Source organism: Biomphalaria glabrata, chromosome 10, assembly GCF_947242115.1.
Source record: "Biomphalaria glabrata chromosome 10, xgBioGlab47.1, whole genome shotgun sequence".
Lineage (NCBI taxonomy): Eukaryota > Metazoa > Mollusca > Gastropoda > Planorbidae > Biomphalaria > Biomphalaria glabrata.
This window is the reverse complement of record NC_074720.1, coordinates 17,311,210-17,336,069: the sequence shown is the minus strand read 5'-3', so window position 1 is coordinate 17,336,069 and position 24,860 is coordinate 17,311,210. Positions and strand designations below refer to the sequence as shown.

Below are 24,860 nucleotides of genomic sequence, written 5' to 3'. Positions count from 1 at the left end.
TTATTTGAATCCTCAAAAAAAAAAAAAACTTTTCCGTGCATATATATGACATTATGTTTAAGAAAAGAAAAAAGTAGCCGTTGCATCAGAACTTTGAATGGTCTAAAATATTGTGATGTCGGATTTTCACTGTCTTTCCTAGTTTACGAGATCTAAACGGGACTGACGGGCAGACATTTCACACAAAACTAATAGCGTCTTTTCGGGGGCCGCTAACTAGCTTTTAGTTATAATGTATTGGATGAAATATGTCAGTGTATCATTTAGCATCATTTAGGTTTCTTTTGAGCAGCCTTGAAGATCTACGCCTTTGTCAATGTCATTATAGAGTCAAACCGTCTTTATTAGGTTAGAATGGTCTAGAATAAATGCACCCACTTTTTAAAAGATTTAATTACATTATATTTTTCTGAATTTAGAAACAAACACAAAATCACCACCACTAAAATAGTTTTGCTTTTCAAACAACAAAGCTGTCAATAAATAAATGTGTTGACTACAAATTGTGTGTGGGAATTTGAAAGACTAGAATTGATAGATACCCATAGACATATATATATATATATATATATTGATGTCTATGTAGATACCGTAGTCTGTTTAAGACAGGGTTTAAAATAGAGAGAGTGAAAACTCTTAACATCTTCATTTTTTTTCTAACTACATTTTAGGGTATAATAACTTATTTAAGGTTTTGTACAGTTTGCATTGTGCCTTTCATGATCATGTGACAAGTAAAGAAATACAAAAAAAAAGGTTCACTTTAATGTTTGAAAAAAACAAACAACTTGAGCAATTTGAATGAATAAAAAATAAATGCATTTTTTAAAAAATCCTATTGGGATGCACGGACCGCACGGAAAAACAATAAATAGTTTTTTCACGTTAGTTTTGTGAAGTCTAGTTGCGGCTGCATGGCGCTCAAGTCGAATTCGACTACCAGGGCCATCAGGTGTCATCTAGCAAACGCCGTGGAACGTTCTGGAGCACTGTGGTCATCCACTGCACCCCAAACCAGCTATAGTTGTCTGGACTCTGTTCTGCCACTGGATTCAGCTGGCAAGGGGCGAGAGAGTGAGGCTGATGCAGCGCAAATCTCCCTCACTTTAATAAATTTTCATCGTGCAAGCCACATTCTCATCTCCATGTTCATCAATCAAAAAGTCCTGTGGCGATAGGAAAGTGGCGAAGTGGCATTTGTGAATACACTGGCAGCCATAGCTACAAACCTACACATAGGCGGCCCAGACCGTGTGGTCGCTTGCCAGTGACTGGGACAGCACTGGAACTCGGCAGACGTCTGAGCGTCTAAGCAGCCCTTTTTAGGATAGCACTGCTTACCTCCTAGCACGAGGAAGGGGCTAGAAAAGGTGCCCTAAACATTACCTGTCCCCCATGACCCTGGCCAGTCTCCCGCGACTGGCGGGGATCCCACTAATGCGGGAGAAACAAATCAAACACAAACCTCAAGAAAAAACAAATCAAAACACATGAACTTACACTCGGCGCCTGGAATGTCCGGACTCTCCTTGACCGTGCTGGATCAAACCGTCCTGAACGTCGTACTGCCCTTGTGGCACAAGAACTAGTCAAATACAATGTAGATATTGCAAGAGAACTAGCCAGATACAATGTAGATATTGCAAGAGAACTAGCCAGATACAATGTAGATATTGCAAGAGAACTAGCCAGATACAATGTAGATATTGCAAGAGAACTAGTCAAATACAATGTAGATATTGCAAGAGAACTAGCCAGATACAATGTAGATATTGCAAGAGAACTAGCCAGATACAATGTAGATATTGCAAGAGAACTAGCCAGATACAATGTAGATATTGCAAGAGAACTAGCCAGATACAATGTAGATATTGCAAGAGAACTAGTCAAATACAATGTAGATATTGCAAGAGAACTAGCCAGATACAATGTAGATATTGCAAGAGAACTAGTCAGATACAATGTAGATATTGCAAGAGAACTAGCCAGATACAATGTAGATATTGCAAGAGAACTAGCCAGATACAATGTAGATATTGCAAGAGAACTAGTCAAATACAATGTAGATATTGCAAGAGAACTAGCCAGATACAATGTAGATATTGCAAGAGAACTAGTCAGATACAATGTAGATATTGCAAGAGAACTAGCCAGATACAATGTAGATATTGCAAGAGAACTAGCCAGATACAATGTAGATATTGCAAGAGAACTAGCCAGATACAATGTAGATATTGCAAGAGAACTAGTCAGATACAATGTAGATATTGCAAGAGAACTAGTCAAATACAATGTAGATATTGCAAGAGAACTAGCCAGATACAATGTAGATATTGCAAGAGAACTAGTCAGATACAATGTAGATATTGCAAGAGAACTAGTCAAATACAATGTAGATATTGCAAGAGAACTAGCCAGATACAATGTAGATATTGCAAGAGAACTAGCCAGATACAATGTAGATATTGCAAGAGAACTAGCCAGATACAATGTAGATATTGCAAGAGAACTAGCCAGATACAATGTAGATATTGCAAGAGAACTAGCCAGATACAATGTAGATATTGCAAGAGAACTAGCCAGATACAATGTAGATATTGCAAGAGAACTAGTCAGATACAATGTAGATATTGCAAGAGAACTAGCCAGATACAATGTAGATATTGCAAGAGAACTAGTCAGATACAATGTAGATATTGCAAGAGAACTAGTCAGATACAATGTAGATATTGCAAGAGAACTAGTCAAATACAATGTAGATATTGCAAGAGAACTAGTCAAATACAATGTAGATATTGCAAGAGAACTAGTCAGATACAATGTAGATATTGCAAGAGAACTAGTCAGATACAATGTAGATATTGCAAGAGAACTAGTCAGATACAATGTAGATATTGCAAGAGAACTAGTCAAATACAATGTAGATATTGCAAGAGAACTAGTCAGATACAATGTAGATATTGCAAGAGAACTAGTCAAATACAATGTAGATATTGCAAGAGAACTAGTCAGATACAATGTAGATATTGCAAGAGAACTAGTCAAATACAATGTAGATATTGCAAGAGAACTAGTCAGATACAATGTAGATATTGCAAGAGAACTAGTCAAATACAATGTAGATATTGCAAGAGAACTAGTCAGATACAATGTAGATATTGCAAGAGAACTAGTCAAATACAATGTAGATATTGCAAGAGAACTAGTCAGATACAATGTAGATATTGCAAGAGAACTAGTCAGATACAATGTAGATATTGCAAGAGAACTAGTCAAATACAATGTAGATATTGCAAGAGAACTAGTCAGATACAATGTAGATATTGCAAGAGAACTAGTCAGATACAATGTAGATATTGCAAGAGAACTAGCCAGATACAATGTAGATATTGCAAGAGAACTAGCCAGATACAATGTAGATATTGCAAGAGAACTAGCCAGATACAATGTAGATATTGCAAGAGAACTAGCCAGATACAATGTAGATATTGCAAGAGAACTAGTCAGATACAATGTAGATATTGCAAGAGAACTAGCCAGATACAATGTAGATATTGCAAGAGAACTAGCCAGATACAATGTAGATATTGCAAGAGAACTAGCCAGATACAATGTAGATATTGCAAGAGAACTAGCCAGATACAATGTAGATATTGCAAGAGAACTAGCCAGATACAATGTAGATATTGCAAGAGAACTAGCCAGATACAATGTAGATATTGCAAGAGAACTAGCCAGATACAATGTAGATATTGCAAGAGAACTAGCCAGATACAATGTAGATATTGCAAGAGAACTAGTCAAATACAATGTAGATATTGCAAGAGAACTAGCCAGATACAATGTAGATATTGCAAGAGAACTAGTCAGATACAATGTAGATATTGCAAGAGAACTAGCCAGATACAATGTAGATATTGCAAGAGAACTAGCCAGATACAATGTAGATATTGCAAGAGAACTAGCCAGATACAATGTAGATATTGTTGCCCTGAGTGAAACGCGACTGCAGAAGAAGGACAGTTTACAGAAATTGGCGCAGACTACACGTTCTTCTGGATCGGCAAAAAATAGCGAGGAAAGGCGTGAAGCTGGTGGTCTCTTCGCGGTGAAATCCAAATAAGTCAACAAGTTAGCAGGATTACCAAAAGGCATAAATGACCGTCTAATGACATTACGCCTACCCCTGACCTCAAGGCGACATGCAACTCTAATAAGTGCCTATGCCCCAACTTTGTCCAACCAAGACAACATCAAGGAAAACTTCTACTCGGATCTGAACTCTGCAATAATCAAAACGCCCAAAACAGACAAACTCATAATGCTGAGCGACTTCAATGCCAGGGTAGGCTCTGACTGGAAAACATGAGTAATGTTCTGGGCAGACAAGGAATTGGTCACTGCAATAGCAATGGTGCATTGTTACTAGGATTGTGCACAGCCCACAAGCTGACAATAGCAAATACTTTTTTTCCAGCTACCTCACAGAAAAAAAGACATCATGGATGCATCCCAGGTCCAAGCACTGGCATCAAATAGACTTCATCATTGTCAGACAGTCTGATAGACAAGAAATATACTTCATCATTGTCAGACAGTCTGATAGACAAGACGTCAAAGTCACCAAAGCATTATGCGGAGCTGACTGTTGGACTGATCATCGCCTAATCGTATCTGACATAAAAAATATGCATCAAACCACCTAGACGGCCCAAGAATGCAAAGCGCCTAGATGTTGGTAAGCTCACTGACCCAGACATCAAGCAAGAGCTCATCAACGAACTAGACAGTGAAATTAAAAACCTGCACATGAACATGGATGTGGAAAACAGCTGGAATAAACTAAAGGATTCTGTGTACTCTCTGGCTAGAAGCGTCCTCGGTCAGCCAAAACGCAAGCACCAAGATTGGTTTGACGAAAACAATGTGCAAATTGAACAGCTTTTAACACACAAGCAACATTGCTTTAAGGCCTTTCTGTGTAATCCAGATTGCCCCCAAAATCAGAGAACGCTACACTAATGCCAAAGGAGAGATCCAGCGGAACCTGAGACTCATGAAGGAGTCATGGTATAACAAAAAAGCAGAAGAAATCCATCGACATTCACGGCTTGGAAGCACAAGCTCTCGATTGCTCCTCATGGCGTGAAGCTGTGACTCTCGGAGTCTCAAGATGTTAAGCAAGAATAGCCAGGGAGAAAGAGCGCCGAACCAACAAAAAGATGAGAGAAGAAGCAGGCCTATCTGCAACTGACCTAACCCACCCATGCCACGTATGCGGCCGGCTTTTAAAAGCGAGGATTGGACTGTACAGCCATCTTCGAGTCCATAGGAAATGAAAAATGTGCTCATCTTCGACCACGAAGGAAGGGCTATATATATAGAATTCCTTAACACACTAGTACTTTCATTACCGATATAGGATCTAGACCTAGATTTAGTCTCTAGCCAAATTTACATTTATTTATTTATATTTTGAAAAATTATATCGGTCAAACTAGTTTTCCCTGTGCGGCCAACGAGCTAGTAATTCTTTTCTCAGCGATATACATCAACTGTTATATTTCTAGGAAAATCGTTAGAGCTGTATTTGAGATCAACTGTCTGCCCACTCACCCAAGTTCCTCCATGAAGGAGTGACTTGACAAAAGGTATTGTAAAAAATGACAACAGATTTCATAAGAGTGTCTTGGCCAGTAGACTGATCAAGAGAAAGTTTTTAAAATAATATTTTTGACCTGTGTAAGTTAAGCTTATCAATTTGTGAAAATGGTTTAATAAAAATGTCAAATTGTTTCCTTGTAATAATATGAAATTATTAATAGTTTTGCACAAAAAGTAGTGAAACAAATTTATATTACATTTCAATTTAGAAAGACAAACATAATTTTCACAAATTAAATGACTTAAAAAAACAAACAACACAACTATAAAGTTTTATTTTAAACCTTTACAATTTAAACCTTTACAATTTAAACATTTCAGAATTTAAATGGCTACAAAATACAATAAATGTGAGATAGCAGTAAAATATGTTTTACATTTTCAGAAAGAAAAAAAAAACATGAAATATTTAGAGAATGATATGTTCATGAATTGTTTGCACTAAGTACATATTTATAGTGAAACATTTAAGAGACTAGAACTATAACAAAAAAGAAATATTAACTGGAGACTTCATATGTCCTGAGTTTTTGATTGGTTGTTTGGTTAATGTGCTAAATGTGTTGTTTTTTTTCTTCATTTTAATGTTCAAATTTTCTTTTCTATTTGAAATGTACTAAACATTTTTTGTTTCCAATATTTAAGTGATAATTAGATCTTGATACTAACATTCATTTCTGCCTTTTTGTCATGACATCCTATTCAATAGTATAATATGGCATAAAATACAGCTTGCTCTAATGACCCGGATGAAATGTTGGGTGTTAAACTAAATAGTTTGATGATTTCAGTTTTCAATTTAGAAAATATTGAGTGAAAATTCACAATTACTTATTTGGAAACCTAAAAATGAAAATACTTTATGTTGTGCTAATGAATCAGGACTAACATTTACAGGCTGCATTCCGGAAGCCAATTAGTTATTAAGTAGTTAGAAACTCTAGCAGTCATAATATCTGAAGTGAAATCAATTTCAAGTCAATGTTAATTTACACAAATCATATTTTGACCATCCATTTGTAACATTTGAAATCCTATATACTACAAAACTCATGATGTCAAAGTATCGGTCAATCTAGCAATGTAAGCATCGTATCCTGCCAACTGGTACTGCCTTGCAGCCACTGCTGGGTCCTTGGCTTGATAAATTCCACGACCTACAATGATAATGTCAGTGCCCCGCTTTGTAATCACTTCTGAAGGGGTCAAATACTGTTGTCCTAGATTATCATGAGCTTCTTCTAACTGGACACCTGAAAAAGAAAGAAAACCTTAAATAGACTTTTGAAACCTAAAAAAACAACAATGATGCTGATAATGTCAAACTAAAAGAGAAAGAACATGAATAAAGATCTAAATGTCATTAGATACCTGGGGTCATGTGAATCAGTTCTGGATCAGCTGATAAACTTCTCAATGAAATAAAGCCAATGATGAAATCTTTATTTTCTTGTGCAACTTTCACACAAGCTAAAAAAAATTTTTTAATAAAAATATTGCTGTAAATGAAAAATCATAAACTAGTGGCTTAAATAAAAAAAAGATCTAACAAGTGGAAAATAACTACAAAAAAAAAAAAAAATAAAAAAAAAATGAAATATTAATTTCAGTTAATTGGATATAATTGAAATATTTTGATCCTTTGATTTTGTGAATTTTTCTTCATCATCCATCCTTTTTGCAGATTGCTATTGTTTATGAAATGTTTACACAAATGATGTTGTGATGAATGGTGGCAAAAGGTCTCAATTTATGTGGGTCATGTGGGTGAAGTATATTTTGCGAGTTTTTCTTGTAACAAAAGCATGTATATATATACTGTATATGTTAAATACCATAAGATAATGGACACAAACCTGTCAAATTTATATTGCAATGCCATTTGGGAACAAAAAAGAATTAAATAAACAGAAATTTCCTTCTTTAGGCTTAACTGAATTCCTATATTATAGTGTTGTAATTTATCTTATAGGGCTAGAGGTTATATCTGCTTTATTGATAAAACTGCCAAGTTTAATTCTTTTCTGACCCATTGTATTTCTTTGTTTTCAATTTGACTTTTCAGCAGAGGCTGTGATTACTGTTATTTTTTTAACAAACTTCAAACAACACTGTAAAATGTATGGGTAAATTTCCTTTAGTTTTTGTTTATGTATTAGAGTAGCTGCTTAACATATTTAATGGGTAAATAAGGGATCAGGTTTTGTAATTCTGCATATGATTCAAAAGGTTGAACGCTTATTATCTTTTGGAATACTTTTTGAACTACGATTAATCCACAATATACAAGCTTTAAACCCACTATTAACCCCCTACCCTTTTGCACCATTGTCGTTTCCTTGGACATAAAGAGTGTTTAAAGCTCTCCTTGTATTGTGCTAGTTACATGTTCTCTGCTTATGTCTTCTATTATTGTAATGGTTTGTTTATGGCAAAATCTTAAGATAACAGACATTTGTTGAACTACAGTTTCTAGTACATTCAAGCAAAAAATATTTTGCTTCTTTTACCCTACCTTCACTAGTAACTGTTTTTGACATCTGTGCAATCAAAACTTTTGAACAGAAGTTAAAGTATTGGATTCATAGGATTAAGTACTATCAGATAGTAATCATCTTCTTTTTTGAAGTAACAAAAAGATCTGCATTATATAAGATAAGATAAGATGCAAAAATAAAGTTTTTAAGTAATGGCTAAGCCTTCAATGCATGAAGCCCCTCAAACCGTGACATTTTTTTTTTTTTAAATTGAATCTACAAGTATGTTAATTTTAGCTAGAATGACACTCATTTATTAAAGTCTGAAATTACCAAAGTAAAGAAAAGTTTTAGATTAACTGTGTCCATGTTAAAAAACAAACAACTCCATGTGAGAATCATATCCTCTTTGAATGCCACATTTGAATCCACCTTAAGCAGACCTTACTACCACTTCAGCCCAACATAACTAACACTCTGTAAGACTGCAAAAGATTCTTCAGCTCAGCAGCAAAAAGCTGGCTAGAAGAAACCAAATGCATAAAAAACTTATAGAGTATTCTGAATCCAAATTGGGCATTGATTTGCTAGTTGATTTTTTTTTTTATTGTGAAGATTTTCTCCTTAGTCTTTTGTTATATCCTTATTGCTGATTGCTACAATGGCATCTTTGATTTTAGGAGGACAATATTTGTGTTAGAAATGTGTTAAATTAATTCTACTGTAAAACATTTCTAAGATGTTGACAAGTTCTGTTGAAGAAAAAAACAACTGAAACAAGACTTACCTTCAGTATATTCCCCTGTTGCCAAGTTTCCTACAGAACTCATTTCAGCAATAAGAAGGCAGCCTCTGCCTTTAGAAAGACCTGCCTAATTTCAAGAAAAAAAAATCTATTAACTCAAGGTAGAAACATTAATAATTTCAAACTTTTTTTAAAAATATAAATTATTGACTTTGAGACAGTAAAACTTGTAAAAAGTACAGTAGTAATTGTATACATCTGTTTGTTATGTACTATATCCATGCTGTAGTTAGATCCTAGGTGTGACAATTGGTTAGATGTATAAAAAGGATTCTGTTTGTCTTGCAAGTTTCAGATGTTCCTCAGTAAAAAAAACAATTACTACATCCTAACCAAAACCTCCTGCAGGATGACAGTCCAAAGTGCATACCACACAAACAGGCAGCTATCGCTATAAAGTAAAACTGAATACTTAACTGCAACAGAATTTAGACATTTCTCTGAGATTTAGTCAGTAGTAATGGAAGAGGTGTTAAGTTGACTAACAAAGACCCATGGGTCATTATCTTATCACTAGTGAGTTAAATAAACAAAAATACTTGAAAAATGTATTCTTAAACAAACATTTCACTTGGGGCACTATATAATCACAGGTTAACTCCTATGTCTTAAAATGTTAGTTCACAACTCAACTTGGCTTCTCAGCCACTTCTCTATTTTCCTTGTACATAAAATTCTACATGAAATGAAACTGACTTCATTTGTTCATCAAACTGCCAATATGTTCATTAAGAAACATTACATTTGTTCATCAAACTGCCAATATGTTCATTAAGAAACATTACATTTGTTCATAATGATTGAAAGAAACATCAAGCACAAGTTTCCTTACCTGTTTCAATCCCTGCACAATGCCAGGTCCAGGCAACAAATGAGCATTGATGATATGAGCCCATTCACTGATGTGATACAGCCCTCTAGTATACTGATGGACTACGGTGTTACCTATATCAGCAAACTTTCTAAAATGAGAGTTTATGCTTTTTAAAACTTTTAACAAGTACACACATGCTCTGGTTAATTTATTAGCTTCGTTCTTTTATCAAAACATATATTTCAAATAAAGTATGTATTTCAATGTATAAACAAGCTATAAAAACTGATCCTGGGTGAGACTACGTCATGTTTTAATATTAATATAAATATACTTTTAGAGGCCCCCGAAAGGGGAAAAGATGCTATTAGTATTGTGTGGCCTGTTTGTCCGTCCCGTTTAGATCTCAGAAACTAGAAAAAAAAAATGACAATAGGACATCATGATATTTTAGATCATTCAAAGTTCTGATGCAACGGCTACTTTTTTCTTTTCTGAAAGCGAAAAATCTAATTTTTTTGATGAATAATGCAAGCACTTATTTTTATAAAAATACATCATTTTTACTACTATTCACTATTAATAGTAGCAAACACTGGAGGCTTTTTAGTAAGGGAGATGTCTATTTACAATTTTTTTTACACATTTATGCAAATGGTTTTAGATTTTTGGTCATAAAATATATATTTTTTTTACAATTGCATTGCTAAGTTATGTAATTTCTGTCATATTAAATACTACAGTTACAAAATAAATGTTAACTTTTTTTTTAAAGAGAAAAAAATCTATTTACTATGCTAATAAGTTGGACATAATTTAAAACAACAATTAATAAGTAGTTTTTCATATTATCGTTATATAAGATATCAACCGTGTACAAAACAGTTAGATCAATTAGATACTCATTAAAAGACATCACTTAGGACAGGTTCACTTCTAACTTCACATTCACTTCATCTATCCCTTGGTCTGCCGGACCTTTGGTGCACCACACAGGATTTATCAACCTTCTTTCTCCATTCTTCTTTGTCATTTGCCTTTGATAGAATTTCATTATGATATTCTTCTGAAAAAATTGAAACCTGCCTTTTTTCCTGTCTGGGTGGACCACTTCACTGCTTTTGAGTTTGTGTTTCCACACAAACTGTCTTTGTAACCTTATTTATGTTATTATATCAGTCTATTTTGTTGTTTTTAGCAGTCCTTAAAGAGAAAAGCCAATATATTGTGGGGATTTTTGTACTGTCTGTCTAAAACAATTAAATGTGGTATTGAAAATCTAATTTCACAATTGTCTTCATTGTGATTTTTATAGTTGCAAAAGAATACTTTTTGATATTCTGGAAAGGGGAAAAGATGCAATTAGTTTTGTGTGACCAGTCTGTTGGTCAGATCTAAAAAACTTATTGAAATTTATTGTTTTTTTGTATGCACAAACCATATAAACCATTAATAAAACATATTAAAATAAACAGTTTTAAATTTTTGAAAATTTCGAATAACAATTTTATATGGTTTAAAATTATTGCAAAGTCTACTAATTGTTCTTTAAAAGTCAATTAAATGACAATTAAATCAATGAGTGCGGAGTGTCTATCCCATAGACGGTCTGTCTGCCCCTAAACGCACGGAAAGTCTATCCCATAGACGTTCTTACCCTACCTTTGTTTCGTTGCATTTTTAAATTAAAATTTTCAACTAACAACAGTGGAACTATTTTTACTTTATAAAAGAGTTCTTCATCCTTTGTTTACATAGAAATTATAAGCTTTTGGTTTTATTTAGACATTTATTTATTACTTTTTTTATTTTTACAATGTAAAAAAACGTTGCCATGACTACGCTAGTCCAAGACACACCCACAATGTTGACTATTGAAGAAACTTTATAATTATTCTAAAATTTATCACAAATAAGTACTAATAATGAAGAATTTGATCTAGATATATAGATTAGATCCAGGTAGGTCTAAATTTAGCGTATTTAATTTATTTATATCATATTATTTAGATTATAATTTGTATCTTATATTTAACTATAAAGATGTTTACATTTTCACATTCTCCATTCATTTACCTTTACTTTGATACCAAATATGTTACTATAGCATCATTGGTACTTAAACAATACATTTTTGTTTTAGCCATGTTTGGAACATTTTCTTGTTTTAAAAAAAAAGTAGCATTTTTTGGAAAAAAAAAAACACCGCAGTCAATGAGTTAATAAACCATTTACTAAAAAAGACTGAGAAAAACTTTTGTGATATATGCAGCCTTAAATAAACATGATTTCCTTTATTGCCTACATCTGTATTTTTTTTAAAGTAATCGCACTTCGTTTTAGATTTCTCTGATGAATTTGAAAATGGAAAGTACGAGCTTTAAATAATGAGAAACATAAGTAAAGATGAGCCCTTAATAAATATTAGCTAAGTCATAGCATAGTACTCTGAATTTAAGCAAAGACTTACCTATCTTCAAATATGACAAAGTTGTGTTTGTCTGCCAATTGTTTGAGTTGAGCAATAAAATCTTCACTAAAATCTTCCAGAATATCAACATGTGTTTTCACCATACAAATATAAGGACCAGTTTTATCAACAAGCTGAAACATATCAAATCATAAATCAGAACGCTAATTAACATACAAAGCACATTACAATATTCATACATTTTAGAAAATGCAAAGTAAATAAACCTGTAACAACTGCTTGCAGTCTGTAACATCAGCAGAGAGTGCTAGATTGGTTCTCTTTTCCTCCATTACTTTGAAGAGACGCTGAGTGACAGGATTAGAACACAATACTGCTCTTTCACCATAGGCTAAGGTCTAAATATCAACAAATCATACCTTTATTAATATAAGGGTAACACATTTGCATGTAAACATGTTTATATATATATATATATATATATATATATATATATATATATATATATATACCAGTACAGATTTTGTAACTGTTAAAAATAATGTTATGTGTTATGACATGATTAGGAAGTAGCTAGGAATTAGTTATTTGTTTCGGGAATAGGGTAAAGTTTTAATTAGCGACAAGTGACGTGACAGATCTTTTAAAAAATAAGAACGCTCTAAACGACGCTAGAAGGAGGACGCTTATTGTATAGTAGTAGACTTGAGTACGACATTATTGACATCGGACGATTCCCTTTTTGAGTATTAAACATATTTGTAGAACAACATATCAGCGTCGACTACATATTTGATTGTTTCGGCCTTTCGCCGGTGTTACTGAAGTGTTGAGTTCAGCGTTACCTACAGTCAGATCTACACTAGACAGATTGTCAAGAATCAACACCGCGCAGAGGTCTTAACAACAAATAACTAATTCCTAACTACTTCCTAATCATGTCATATTAACTCCTCCCCCTCCCGCTAAAAAAAATTGCCTGTCAAATTTTTAATCTACTGTCTTAGTCTTACAATGTGCAAGGGCCAAAATGTAGGGAAACATAAAAGACAACACAACTTGAGTCTTGATTGCGATTTCAACTTCTCTTTCTGTGTCCACAATCAAGTTCCTCTGAACACATATTTCCCTCAAGTGTCACTAACTGATACTGTCCAATGTGATGTGCCATAGGTGACCGCAGACATAGTTCGTTTGCGCTGACACTATAGGTGTGTCTATCTATACATCATCACATCAGGTTCCGGAGGTTACACCGCTTTCCCTCACACGTCAGGACAGACAATTTACCTAATATGACAAATTGACATTTATCAATACTCGTTCTCCCACTATACACCTAACGTTCTTTCGGGCATTTACAAGTGTATTTTATTTCCTCTCTCCACTTACTTGTCCCCACACGACCTAACTCTTTATTGATGTATGATCATGATCAAATACAAAGAATAAATTATAAACTTACTTTTCCTTGATGTAACTACATCGTCGCCTTATAAATGCCTTTTCTATTCATACAAACTTACATACAATTCATACATACTACCCGAAATCAATAACCAACATGAGCTAATCTAATAATAACGCAATCGCATATACATTATAACATAAATATCATATTCAAAGATACCTTAACACAACCTAATACATGTCTAGTTATGACTACTAGTTATGTCAATTAATTAAGAATAAACAATTTAAATAAAATCCAACTTATTTACACACTACGGTCTCATAGTGCTATGTTTCACAGGCTATCTACACGACTCATACATTTGTTCTCTCCAACTGGAGTTAACATCTCTTCTTACACCACTATAGCCCGCTTGTGGCCTTCTACCTCTGTATGACTTGCGATTACCGCTACCATAGTCATCTCTTCTACCATCACTATCGGATATAGACCTGCGCCTCCTATCCGAACTCGCAATCTTCTGCTCAGACTGTTCTGCCCTACTCCAACAGTCTTTAGCGATGTGCCCATGTTTATGGCAGTTAAAACAAATTCTGTCATTTCTAGGTTTATTTCGCCTCATGTTGCCATCCCTGCTTTTCCAACTTCTAACCTGTTTGTCAGAAGCGGCGCTGACACCTGCTACATTTCCAAGTAAAACATCTCTAGATAACCTCGGCATGGCTACACCTTCGCAATACCCTGTGTATAATGGAGATCGAAGGAACACTTTGCATGCTTCGAATCTCTTAACTGCGCCGTCTGCCAACCTGACTGATTTGGTATAGCCTAAATAATCCTTAGATTTCACTAATCCCCCTCGAACTGCGAGTGTACTGCTAGCTGTGTCCCGGATCACATTTACCTGTTTATTATTTATCATGCCTGGATATAGTTTAAATCTATCTTCCCCACAATCAACGTAATTAATTTCTTCATCTGGTTCACTATGTCCACTATCACGATCCCTGTCTTGGATGCTCCTTACAAAATTAACCCTATCTGGTGGCCGATTATCCCTCTCTTGTCTACGGTTTCCTTGATTACCTCTCCTATCCCTAGTGCCACTATTATCCTGTGTATTCCCATTGCCAGCTCCATTCCCTCTATGTTTCCTACACTGGTATGCCATGTGTCCCTTTTCCTGACAGTTAAAACATGTAACATCCCTAAGGTTTCTATCACCCGCTTTAGGTCTATCTATTCTCCTATCATAACTTTCCCTGCCATTGTTTTCATTTTCCCAAGGTCTATCATTTAAGCCCTCATAACTATCCCGACCATTGTTCCCATGTTCCCTGGACCTATCATTTCTCCTACCATAATCCCTATCATTACCATCATTTCTCTTTACATAATTTACCAGGTCAATAACTTTTTTGTGGTCGCTAACTGAAAGTGGGTTGTTTGGGTAAGCATTCTTAAAGATCCTAATAATTTCTACCAAGTCTTCAATTACCTTAGGGTTTCTTTCTTTTACAAAGGACTGTAACTGAGGGTCACACTTGTTGATAAAATTGTCAATCAGAATAAAGTTCTTCAACCCCTCGTAGGTGTTCTCTACATTCTCGAATCCGAGCCATTTAGTGAAGAAGTCTTTCTCTGAGTTGATGGTTGTTTGCGGATCAACTTGGCTGGATGGAGTGTTTTCGTAATACTTCTTTCGGAATGTTTCCGCATTGTGCCCGTATGCGGAGGAGTTGTTATGACATGATTAGGAAGTAGCTAGGAATTAGTTATTTGTTTCGGGAATAGGGTAAAGTTTTAATTAGCGACAAGTGACGTGACAGATCTTTTAAAAAATAAGAACGCTCTAAACGACGCTAGAAGGAGGACGCTTATTGTATAGTAGTAGACTTGAGTACGACATTATTGACATCGGACGATTCCCTTTTTGAGTATTAAACATATTTGTAGAACAACATATCAGCGTCGACTACATATTTGATTGTTTCGGCCTTTCGCCGGTGTTACTGAAGTGTTGAGTTCAGCGTTACCTACAGTCAGATCTACACTAGACAGATTGTCAAGAATCAACACCGCGCAGAGGTCTTAACATATGTACATTTTGAATTTATTTCCAATTAGGGTCATGAAACTTTGTTATCTCTAATACCCTGGTAAATTAGATAGCTAAATAAATCTTCTTCATGATGTGATTACATATACTGGTACTGCTTTTTATATTCATACTAAATCTTGCTGAACAGCATTAACTCACTGAAAAAGGCCAAATATTACATTTTATGAGAACTCAATCATTTGGGCTCAATCGTTTTATAGAATTATTTGAGACATTGGGATGTTGAGCTATTGCAGTCTGTGTCAAACTAGGTTAGAAAGCAAATAGTGTTTTATAAAACTTGCCTACACATAAACTAATTATTGTCAACTAAATCTAATTGGTGTTGGATCAGCTATAGTATATTTACATAATTAAATTAAATAAGAAGCTTTCAGCCTTATTAAATAGCCACCTGATACACTTTTTTTTAGGTCAAAGTTTAAAATGTTATGCTATTTTTAAGGCCTTGAGTTTTGAAAGACAAGTAATGTGTCCAAAGGATTCCTTTTCAGGACACATGTCATGGGCAGTTATGCAGTAGATAAAGAAATCATATATAACAGGCCCCCTCACATCTTTAAAAGGTAATACATTTGATACCAATTCAGTTGATAGCCCCATTGCTTACAGCATACCTTATTTAGGCGTATAACCACAAAGCAGTTTAAGTTTTGAGATTTTTGTCCAACTAGACTGTTGAACTCATCATCACAACACTCTGGTTGGAAGATGTCCACTTTCAATTGTCAGTAAAAGCGGTTTTAATTGGCTTAGTGTTTAAGCATGAGTATCATACAAGAATTTAAAGAACTAAAACTCATTGCTTACAATATCTAATTTTAAAGAAAAAAAAAGTAACTATGGATGTGGTGTTAACATTTCAAAACTTTATAACATGCTGGTAATTCCAATATAGATAGAATTTACAGACTATTCATCTATGCTCTAAGAAATTACCTCCTAGACAACTATCAAGCCAGACATTAAAAGAATAGTATTAATCATTTAAAACCAATATTTACTTTAGGGTTAGCTTCATTCTGAATAGCTTGACCAGGGTTGAATCTGTTTTGGGTGATATAATTTGTAACCCTATCAACTGTCTCGGCAGACATTTTGTCAGCATCTTTCAGGACAGTGAGCACATCAGTGATGGTGAATACACTGTTAATAAACAAAGGTTACATTAGTCAGTCTATCAGCAATACATAAATAAATGAGTGTTCTTTGAGTCATAGTAAATACAAGTGTATTCAAAAAATTATAGAAACAATAGAAGATGTAAAAGCCAGCAGTTTTCAACCTGTGGTCTGAAGCAATCTCTCTCTGTTGATTTACAAACTAGACGTTAATTGCAATGAAATGAAATTACTATTTTTACAAATTAAAATACTTTGCTAAAGAAATTTGAAGAACCCAAAATTGAGTGGAAAACTACAAGTCATAGAATTTAAGAGTAAGGAAATACAAGTCTTTAAGTAAACATATAATTTTTTTTTTAAATAGAAATAATACTTTAGAGATTAAAATATACCTATGCAGTTCTATGCCAGCCTTTTTGAGTTTTTCATAGCCACCTTGCTCCCTGTTTAATAACACTACTGCATCTTTAACAATCACACCTTCATTGCTTAAGGCCTTCCAAAAGAGGGGGGAAAAAAAGAGGCAAAAAAACAAACAAACATTAATAGAAATTTTCAAAACATTTAATCATACACAAATAAAATAGGAAAGATAACATGCTAAATTACCTCAGCAGTCTCCATGATACTTAATCCACTGGAAACAACATCCTCTATAATAAGACAAATATCACCATCCTCATATTTGCCTTCTATTAGTTTTTTTGTGCCATAACTTTTGGCTTCTTTTCTGCGAATAAGCATTGGGACATGGCGCTCTGCTGATATGATCTAAAAATTTTTTTAAAAGTTGAATGTTAAATAACAAATAAAACTATATTAAAAAAATACAAAATTTAATGTGGCAAGTCAAATGATACATCTTGGCTCTAAACTCTAAAGCATAGACTAGGGGAGTTTCTTTTTTTTTCTTAAAATCAAGCACATATAACAAAGGAAAATTATCTCCAGCTTATTTTTGTAACATCTAAAATGATGAAGCTACAACAGTAGGTCTAGGTCATAAATGGCGAGGGGAGTGTTAGCTACAGCCCAACTCTTGTTAAAAATTTGAATACTCACAGTAGCAAATGGGAGTGCTGTGTATGGGACGCCACATACAGATTGGTAGTTGCAATGTGCTACTTTTTCCCACAAAAGATTAGCAACATTTACCTGTATTTCGATTAAAAAAAGGAAATATATATTAGATAGAATCTAGTAGAGATCTAGTACTATAGTAGAATCTAGAATAAACATAAATGTTATAATAAGTATGTATATATATTATAGTTCTAAATTCTAATTAAATGCCATTGTTTTTATTCTTGAATAGTAAAGATCATAAGTAGATCTACAATAATCTAGACAGAATCTAGATCAGGGGTTTTCAACCTGCAGGTTCGATTGACATTTAGCCAGGTGTCATCAAAGACCATCGAAAATATTATTTCTTAAATTATAGGACTTCTATCCAGATCTAGGATTTAAAATAAAATTTAATAAGTATCTACAGTTACAGATAATCAAGCTTTAACTTTAGAAGCATTTTTGTTGAAAATTGTATTCAGTTAAGAACTTAAGATCTAGTTTCTAGATTTTTCTCTTAACACTCAGTCTTAAAGTTAAGGCTTAAGCACTTTTAAAAGGTTTCAAAGTTACAGTCTATTATTATTAAGTTTTAAGTGTGATAAAGTACTTCTATGTTAAAATTGTTGATCATTTCCCTTTTTACAAGTAACTCGACTTTAAACAAATTAATACCATTAGTGCATTAGTATTAATGGCATTACCAAAAAATAAATTCCTGAACTTGAAATTAGGATAAATATTTTAATATCACTGCTATATAATGTGTCTGTTCCAGTTTCTTAAGTTTTTCTTGCATTGAGGGGTCCCAAACAGAGGATGCATATTCTATTATTGGCCTAACAAAGGTTAAATAACATTTTAATTTTTGTTCTTATTTGATTTATTAAGTCAGTATAGTCTCCCTTAGTGACACTTATAGACTTAGTCTAATATACAATAGATCTAATTTAGCTACTATATAATGGGTCATTACCATAACATCTGGGTAGGATATTATGACTCTGAGGTCAAAATAAACAGGTGATTGTATCCCACTTTTCAACTTAAAATCTCCAAATTTAACTGCATTTATTTCATGTAAACGTAGGATTAGCGACTGAATAGCAGAATTCATACATGCCGCCATGATCTTTCTTAGCTTGATCCAGATCAATATATGCCAAATTGGCAAGCTAAAAAATGGCCAGGTGACAAAATACTTAGAGTTACCTGCCCGTCTGTAGTCTAGATTTGGGCATGATTTGAGTAAAAAGATGAGCTCTGGACCCCAAAACGTTCCCATTCACCAGCCTGTCTGAATTACTGTTCATTCTGAGGCAATCCAGACATATGTAGGGCCCAGTGGCGTCACTAGGGGTGCGAGGGATGCGGGTGACACCCAAATGGAAAAATTGAATATTGCCAAAACTAGAAAATAAAAGACAAAATGGAAAAATTGAATATCGGCAAAAACTAGCTGATTCAAAAATAAATAGGCCTAAATCTCAACATATATACCCAAATATGACTAGACATATCTACGGTACTAATTTAGATCTATATATTTTATTTAAATCCTTATTGTATATATTTTCTTTTCTTTGGTAAAAATTTCCAAAAGGTTACGTGATAATAAGGGCGACGCAAAGGCAGTTTTTGTTTTTTTAAAGAACAAACATTGTTTGTATTTGCATTGTAGTTATTTTAAATTTTAGTATTAATTAGCCGTGGAGGCGCGGTGGCTGAGCGGTAAAGCGCTTGGCTTCTGAGCCGGGGTCCCGGTTTCGAATCCTGGTGAAGACTGGGATTTTTATTTCGGGATCCTTGGGCGCCTCTGAGACCACCCAGCTCTCATGGGTACCTGACATTAGTTGGGGAAAAGTAAAGGCGGTTGGTCGTTGTGCTGGCCACATGACACCCTCGTTAACCACAGAAACAGGTGACCGGGGGGTGGGCGCGACGCCATGACCAATAAGGAGAGAGTGAAGCAATTCAAATTATTTTACAGGGGTATAATTAAAAATTTGTCTGTTCATTGTAGTTATCAATCAAATTATGAATATTAACCCAGTGAAATGACTTTATCAATGTTTAAAAAGTTAAAATATTGCAAGATAAAGACTTCGTATCTTCTACTAAAAAGGATCTTTCAAAATGTTTACCGTTTTTGTGAGAGGCGTCTGAAAAAATATCAATTAAATTTTTTTTAAAGAAAACATGTCAAAACGTCTCTACTGGCCTGGTTCTTTTTGAATGGTCAGAATGGTCGAAATTCTCTAGTCTGAATGGTCAAATTTATCTCAAGTGTTTAACATCTTTATGTTGACGACCTTCGTGGGACAAAAACTAAAAATTTCGCGGCAAGGCCTCTTACTGAACATGAAGATGATCTTAAGACATATGTGCGCTACATGTACCTTGAACATCCCCCGTGTAATAGTATTGGCCAATGCTGCCTCCTTCTTTAATAGACTTAATATTAGCAACTTAAAAAAGTTTTATTTTTAATTTACAAACATTATTGCATATACTTGTTATAGGCTACATATACAATTCCTTTACAATTTTTCTTATAAACTACCAGTAGGATTCAACGAACAATATAGGCCTATGTAGGCCCGGGCATTATGAATGAAATTGTTATGACAGTGTATTTTTGGCATGGACCAGTATTACAGTAATATAATTTTCACCTCTTTCCTGGTCTGTGACGGTAAGCGCGGCCCTTGGTAACTCGGGCGACGGCCGGGCCGGTATGGATATATTTACGGTCATGGATCTCATTTAGTGTAACGAGGGCTAGATACTTGCATGGCGGGGCCCATCCCTCTCTATGCTTGACCACAGCCGATTACCTCCAATTAGGTGATTCGCCTTGGTCCTGAACATGTGACCGTTGTAGTCCATCAAGGGACTCTTCCGGCCTGCCCGGTGACATTAGTCTAGAACCCTTTCGCCCAGTGGTGCCATGTTATCACCACCCCCTCACATGGTTTAGTCCGCCAGCTGAAGCGGTTTTCCAGGGCATGGCGCTTGGAGCCACATGTGAGAGATTTAAGTGTTGGAAGGGGGAGGCCGTCCACCTAAAGGTGCAGCATGCCGGGCCACCGCCTTCCAGTAACCCCTATGACAGTGTGCAATAAAATAAAAGTTTTAGGCCATCGATTATGCCCCCCCCCCCCCCCAGGAAATTTGTGAGACAGGGCGTGAAAGTTGGTCTTTTTTTTTTTTTCAGGGACAAAAAATCTGTTGTATTTCCACTATAGTTATACACCCATATTTGATTATTCACCTTCACCTATCCCTAGTATGTTGGACCGTTGGGCATCACACAAGATTTATCGACCGTCTTTCTCCATTCCTCTCTGTCTTTTGCCTTGGATAGAACCTCTTTCAATGGCAGGCCCGTCCATTCTATTATGTTGTCTTCTCATCGCTTTCTCTGTTTTCCTATTCTTCTTTTTCCTGGTACTGCTCCCTGTAGGAAGGTCTTTGCAAATTCCTCTAAATATCGACACTGTCATCATGGTTTCACACAATATAACCAAATCTGTGGCACCCCTGGAATAATGCAGCGGGTACTGAGCAACATCATTATTACTCCTTGGCCCACCAGGGAGTGCTATTAACACCACCTACCGAGCAGGCTGTGGTTCGAGTGCTGGAAAAAGTCACAAAAAGCCCGCGGGGTATAGGAGCACATGAGGCGTCCCGGCCGCGCTACCCCTGGTGAAGACTTCCCAGGACTGAGCAAGTTCTAAAACTGCAGGATAAGCCACTGTGCCAAACTTCAACTCACAGTGCCCTCGCTACAGGGAAGAAAAAGAAACCGTGTCTTATATTCCTTTCAACTGCCCCAGACTTGCTGATCTCCGTCTAGACAGGTCTGGATAAAAACAAATTCTCGCTCTGTAAGGTGACATCTATGCACTACGCAAAACAGCAGGGTTTCTGTCCTTGGCTTTTACAAGAGAAGATTTGAGCCCCTCCAGCCCTCACTCTAATGGAGTATGATGACAACTGTTCTCCTTTCCGCTCTGTCTTTAGCCATGATTTAGAGTCTCTTCCGCAGACAGGCCAGCCCATTCTTTGATGTCCTCCCAACACCTCCTTTGTATTTCATTCTTTCAGCCCCTCTTACTCCTCATTGCACTTTATTTGATATGTGCTTTATTTCTACTAGGAAAACTAGAGCGTTACTCACCAAATAACCTCAGACGCTTAATGCAGGAAAAAAGCTTGGCCCGATGAGGGAGCTTACAGCGTCCAAGACTTCTACTCAATTTAACAGTTTTTTTTACTATAATTAAAGTCTAAAAATTATGCTTTATTTTGCCTTTTGTGTGTTAAATGCCAGGTATGTAACCAGAAAGCAGAGCAGCTTTTCATAATTTATTAATGAAGTTAGTTAATTTGATCGAAATTTTTATTCTTAAATTGAAGAAATATGTTAACTATGTATTTTAATAAATATCCAAAACGATAAAAACAAATTCTATTGGTAAAAACAATATCATCCAACTTATGGGCTTGCAACATCTACTATGGGTAAACGAGAAGAGAAGTCGAGTCAATTAAAGCCCCAAAAATATTGCTTTTAATGTCACTTATTAGCTGATTTTCCACCGTGGATCCCAAAAGCTGAATAAATTCTTTTAGGATTGTGGTACCGGTAATGGGTAGGAATAGTTCTTGGCGTTTCCATGACATTTCAAAAATGATTAGCTAATAGTTTGTCAAACTGAGATACAAGTTTTAGATAGGCTACTCAACAATACGTTTCAACATTTCAGTCATTATGAAGTGCTCAATTTGCAACATGATTGTGCAGTCGAAGATTTTGTTGAATCAAATGCTTTATGCAGACCACATTATTGGTTGTGTATATTTTTCCACAGCTTCTTGTTTCAAACAGTATATTTCTAATGATGCCAGGCATCCTTTTTAATAATAATTATTCTTTAAGCTCTCTAAATTATAAGCTTTTACAATGATCTGGATTTTTTTCCCCACGATTATCAATTTTTTTGTCTCAAACGAAACTGTTAAAAGTGAATCTAATACATTCTAGTGTTATTTTGTAGCATATTCTGAGTACCAGGTACATTTTATTTATTACATTACTACATGTAGCCTCTGGAACATTTATGCTAGCTGCTCCTCTGTAGTGGAGCTATCAATAGAGCTTGTGAGCCCAAGAGGATATGAACCTTATTTCATCGCCTGCCACATAAAAAACTTGATAGTCTGTAAATTATGTTTAAAAATTGTCCTAAAAATTAAAATGATAGTTTTTGAACCAACATACCTTCAATTAGTGAATCTCTACACATACACATACAAGCATATAAAAAGAGAGGAGAAAGCACAATATGCTATATATCAACACACAAACACACACAAGCACTGAATCAATAATAAATAAATAAGTTCATTTCATATCTTAGGCATGCATCAACAAACACACACATAGTGAGAAAATATTTAGTACTTTCTGTCAACAGTAAGGATTATGTACATCTAGTAAATCTGAGGAGTCAATGAAAAGCACTATAAACCTAACATCTCATTCATAACAAGGGACACTTTTAAAACTAGTGCTTCAAATCAAACAAGTGTAGATACAAAGTTGGACAAAAATTTATTTCAACAATGTTTCCAATGTTAATCCAGATTTTCAGACATAATATATATATATATAAGTGAACAACATAATTTTTAAATGAGTCTCTGAAATAATTTACAAACATAAGATGAAATTTAATAGATGTTCTTGAAAATAAAAATAATATTGCACACATATTCTAGTTATATGTATGTTCAACTAAGTTATTTAAATTAAACTTAAGAAAACTTTGACAATCAGGAAAATATGTATTTTCCATTAAACTCTATTACTCTTTAGATTAAAGTAGAGCAAAAGAAAATACACAATCAAGGACAGATGTAGACAGTGAAAAGAGAATCTAATCAACCACCGACAGACAATGGTTATGTCTGCTCTGGGTGTTGCAAAATATGTAGGTCGAAGCTGGGGCTGTGTAGCAACGTGAAATACTGAACTTCTCATAAATCTTCATACTCAAATACAAACCTTATATTATAAAACAATATAAAACCAAAAAAAAAAAAAAAAAAAAAGAAGTTGGAACACTAAAGTTATGGACAAATCCTGACACAATCATCAGATTATGAAGTTCTAATTTAAAGTTTGTTCACAAATCTTATTGTTTCTCAGCATCTTAAACAATTTAACAGTTTGAGAATGTACAAGTAAAAAAAACAAAACAACAACAATGTGAATAATATAAAGCAGAATAGAACAAGTTATAGATATATAGATATAATAATGAGAATGAAAGTTTTAGGACTGCAATCACACGTTTTTTTATTTATAGAATTTCTTTAAAAATGAATACAAAAAAATATTTTTTTTGTTACTGTAAAGTATTCCTTGCATTATCTAATGTTAAAAACTGAGATTAATATAAAAAAAGATGATGCCTGAATAAGTAGATAAATAGCATGGCTATCAAGGAGACTGACTTGAAACTTCAGATATAAACACACATATCAACACAGAGATAACTATAGAATAATTACACATAATAAAATTATGCTAAGATGGACATTTTGGGTACCTTGAAATCGGTCTTCCGATACATATCATTTGCCTTTTTATAGACCAGATGGTGATAGGCTGTTCCTAACAAAGACTTCGCACATTTGTCCTGATTTTAATCATTCTAGCAACAAAGAAATTACAACCCTATAACTTGCATTTGACTAGAAGACATTAGCTATGAATTTAAAAACTCAAGATCTAAGGGACAGATGATTTAAAGCCCATCTGATTTTTTTGGCAGAAGATTAACAAGGATGTCATGTGGCCAGTTGAACTATCAACTGCCTTCACTTCCTTGACACTTGACACATGCCAGTACTCATCAAGGTCATTT

General features: G+C 34.5%; 1 protein-coding gene across 1 annotated transcript; it reads right to left on the bottom strand.

Annotated features, from left to right (window-relative positions):
- Positions 1 to 5,924: 5,924 nt before the first annotated feature.
- LOC106065284 (uncharacterized) lies at positions 5,925 to 19,086 on the bottom strand. The gene is made up of 11 exons (XM_013224067.2): positions 18,896 to 19,086; positions 17,914 to 18,006; positions 17,461 to 17,622; positions 17,244 to 17,347; positions 16,732 to 16,873; positions 12,458 to 12,589; positions 12,231 to 12,364; positions 9,779 to 9,908; positions 8,929 to 9,013; positions 7,036 to 7,134; positions 5,925 to 6,917 (listed from the first exon to the last, which is right to left on the bottom strand). The coding sequence occupies exons 1-11, from the start codon at positions 19,046 to 19,048 to the stop codon at positions 6,715 to 6,717; spliced, it is 1,437 nt and encodes a 478-aa protein (XP_013079521.2). The 5' UTR covers positions 19,049 to 19,086; the 3' UTR covers positions 5,925 to 6,714.
- Positions 19,087 to 24,860: the final 5,774 nt, after the last annotated feature.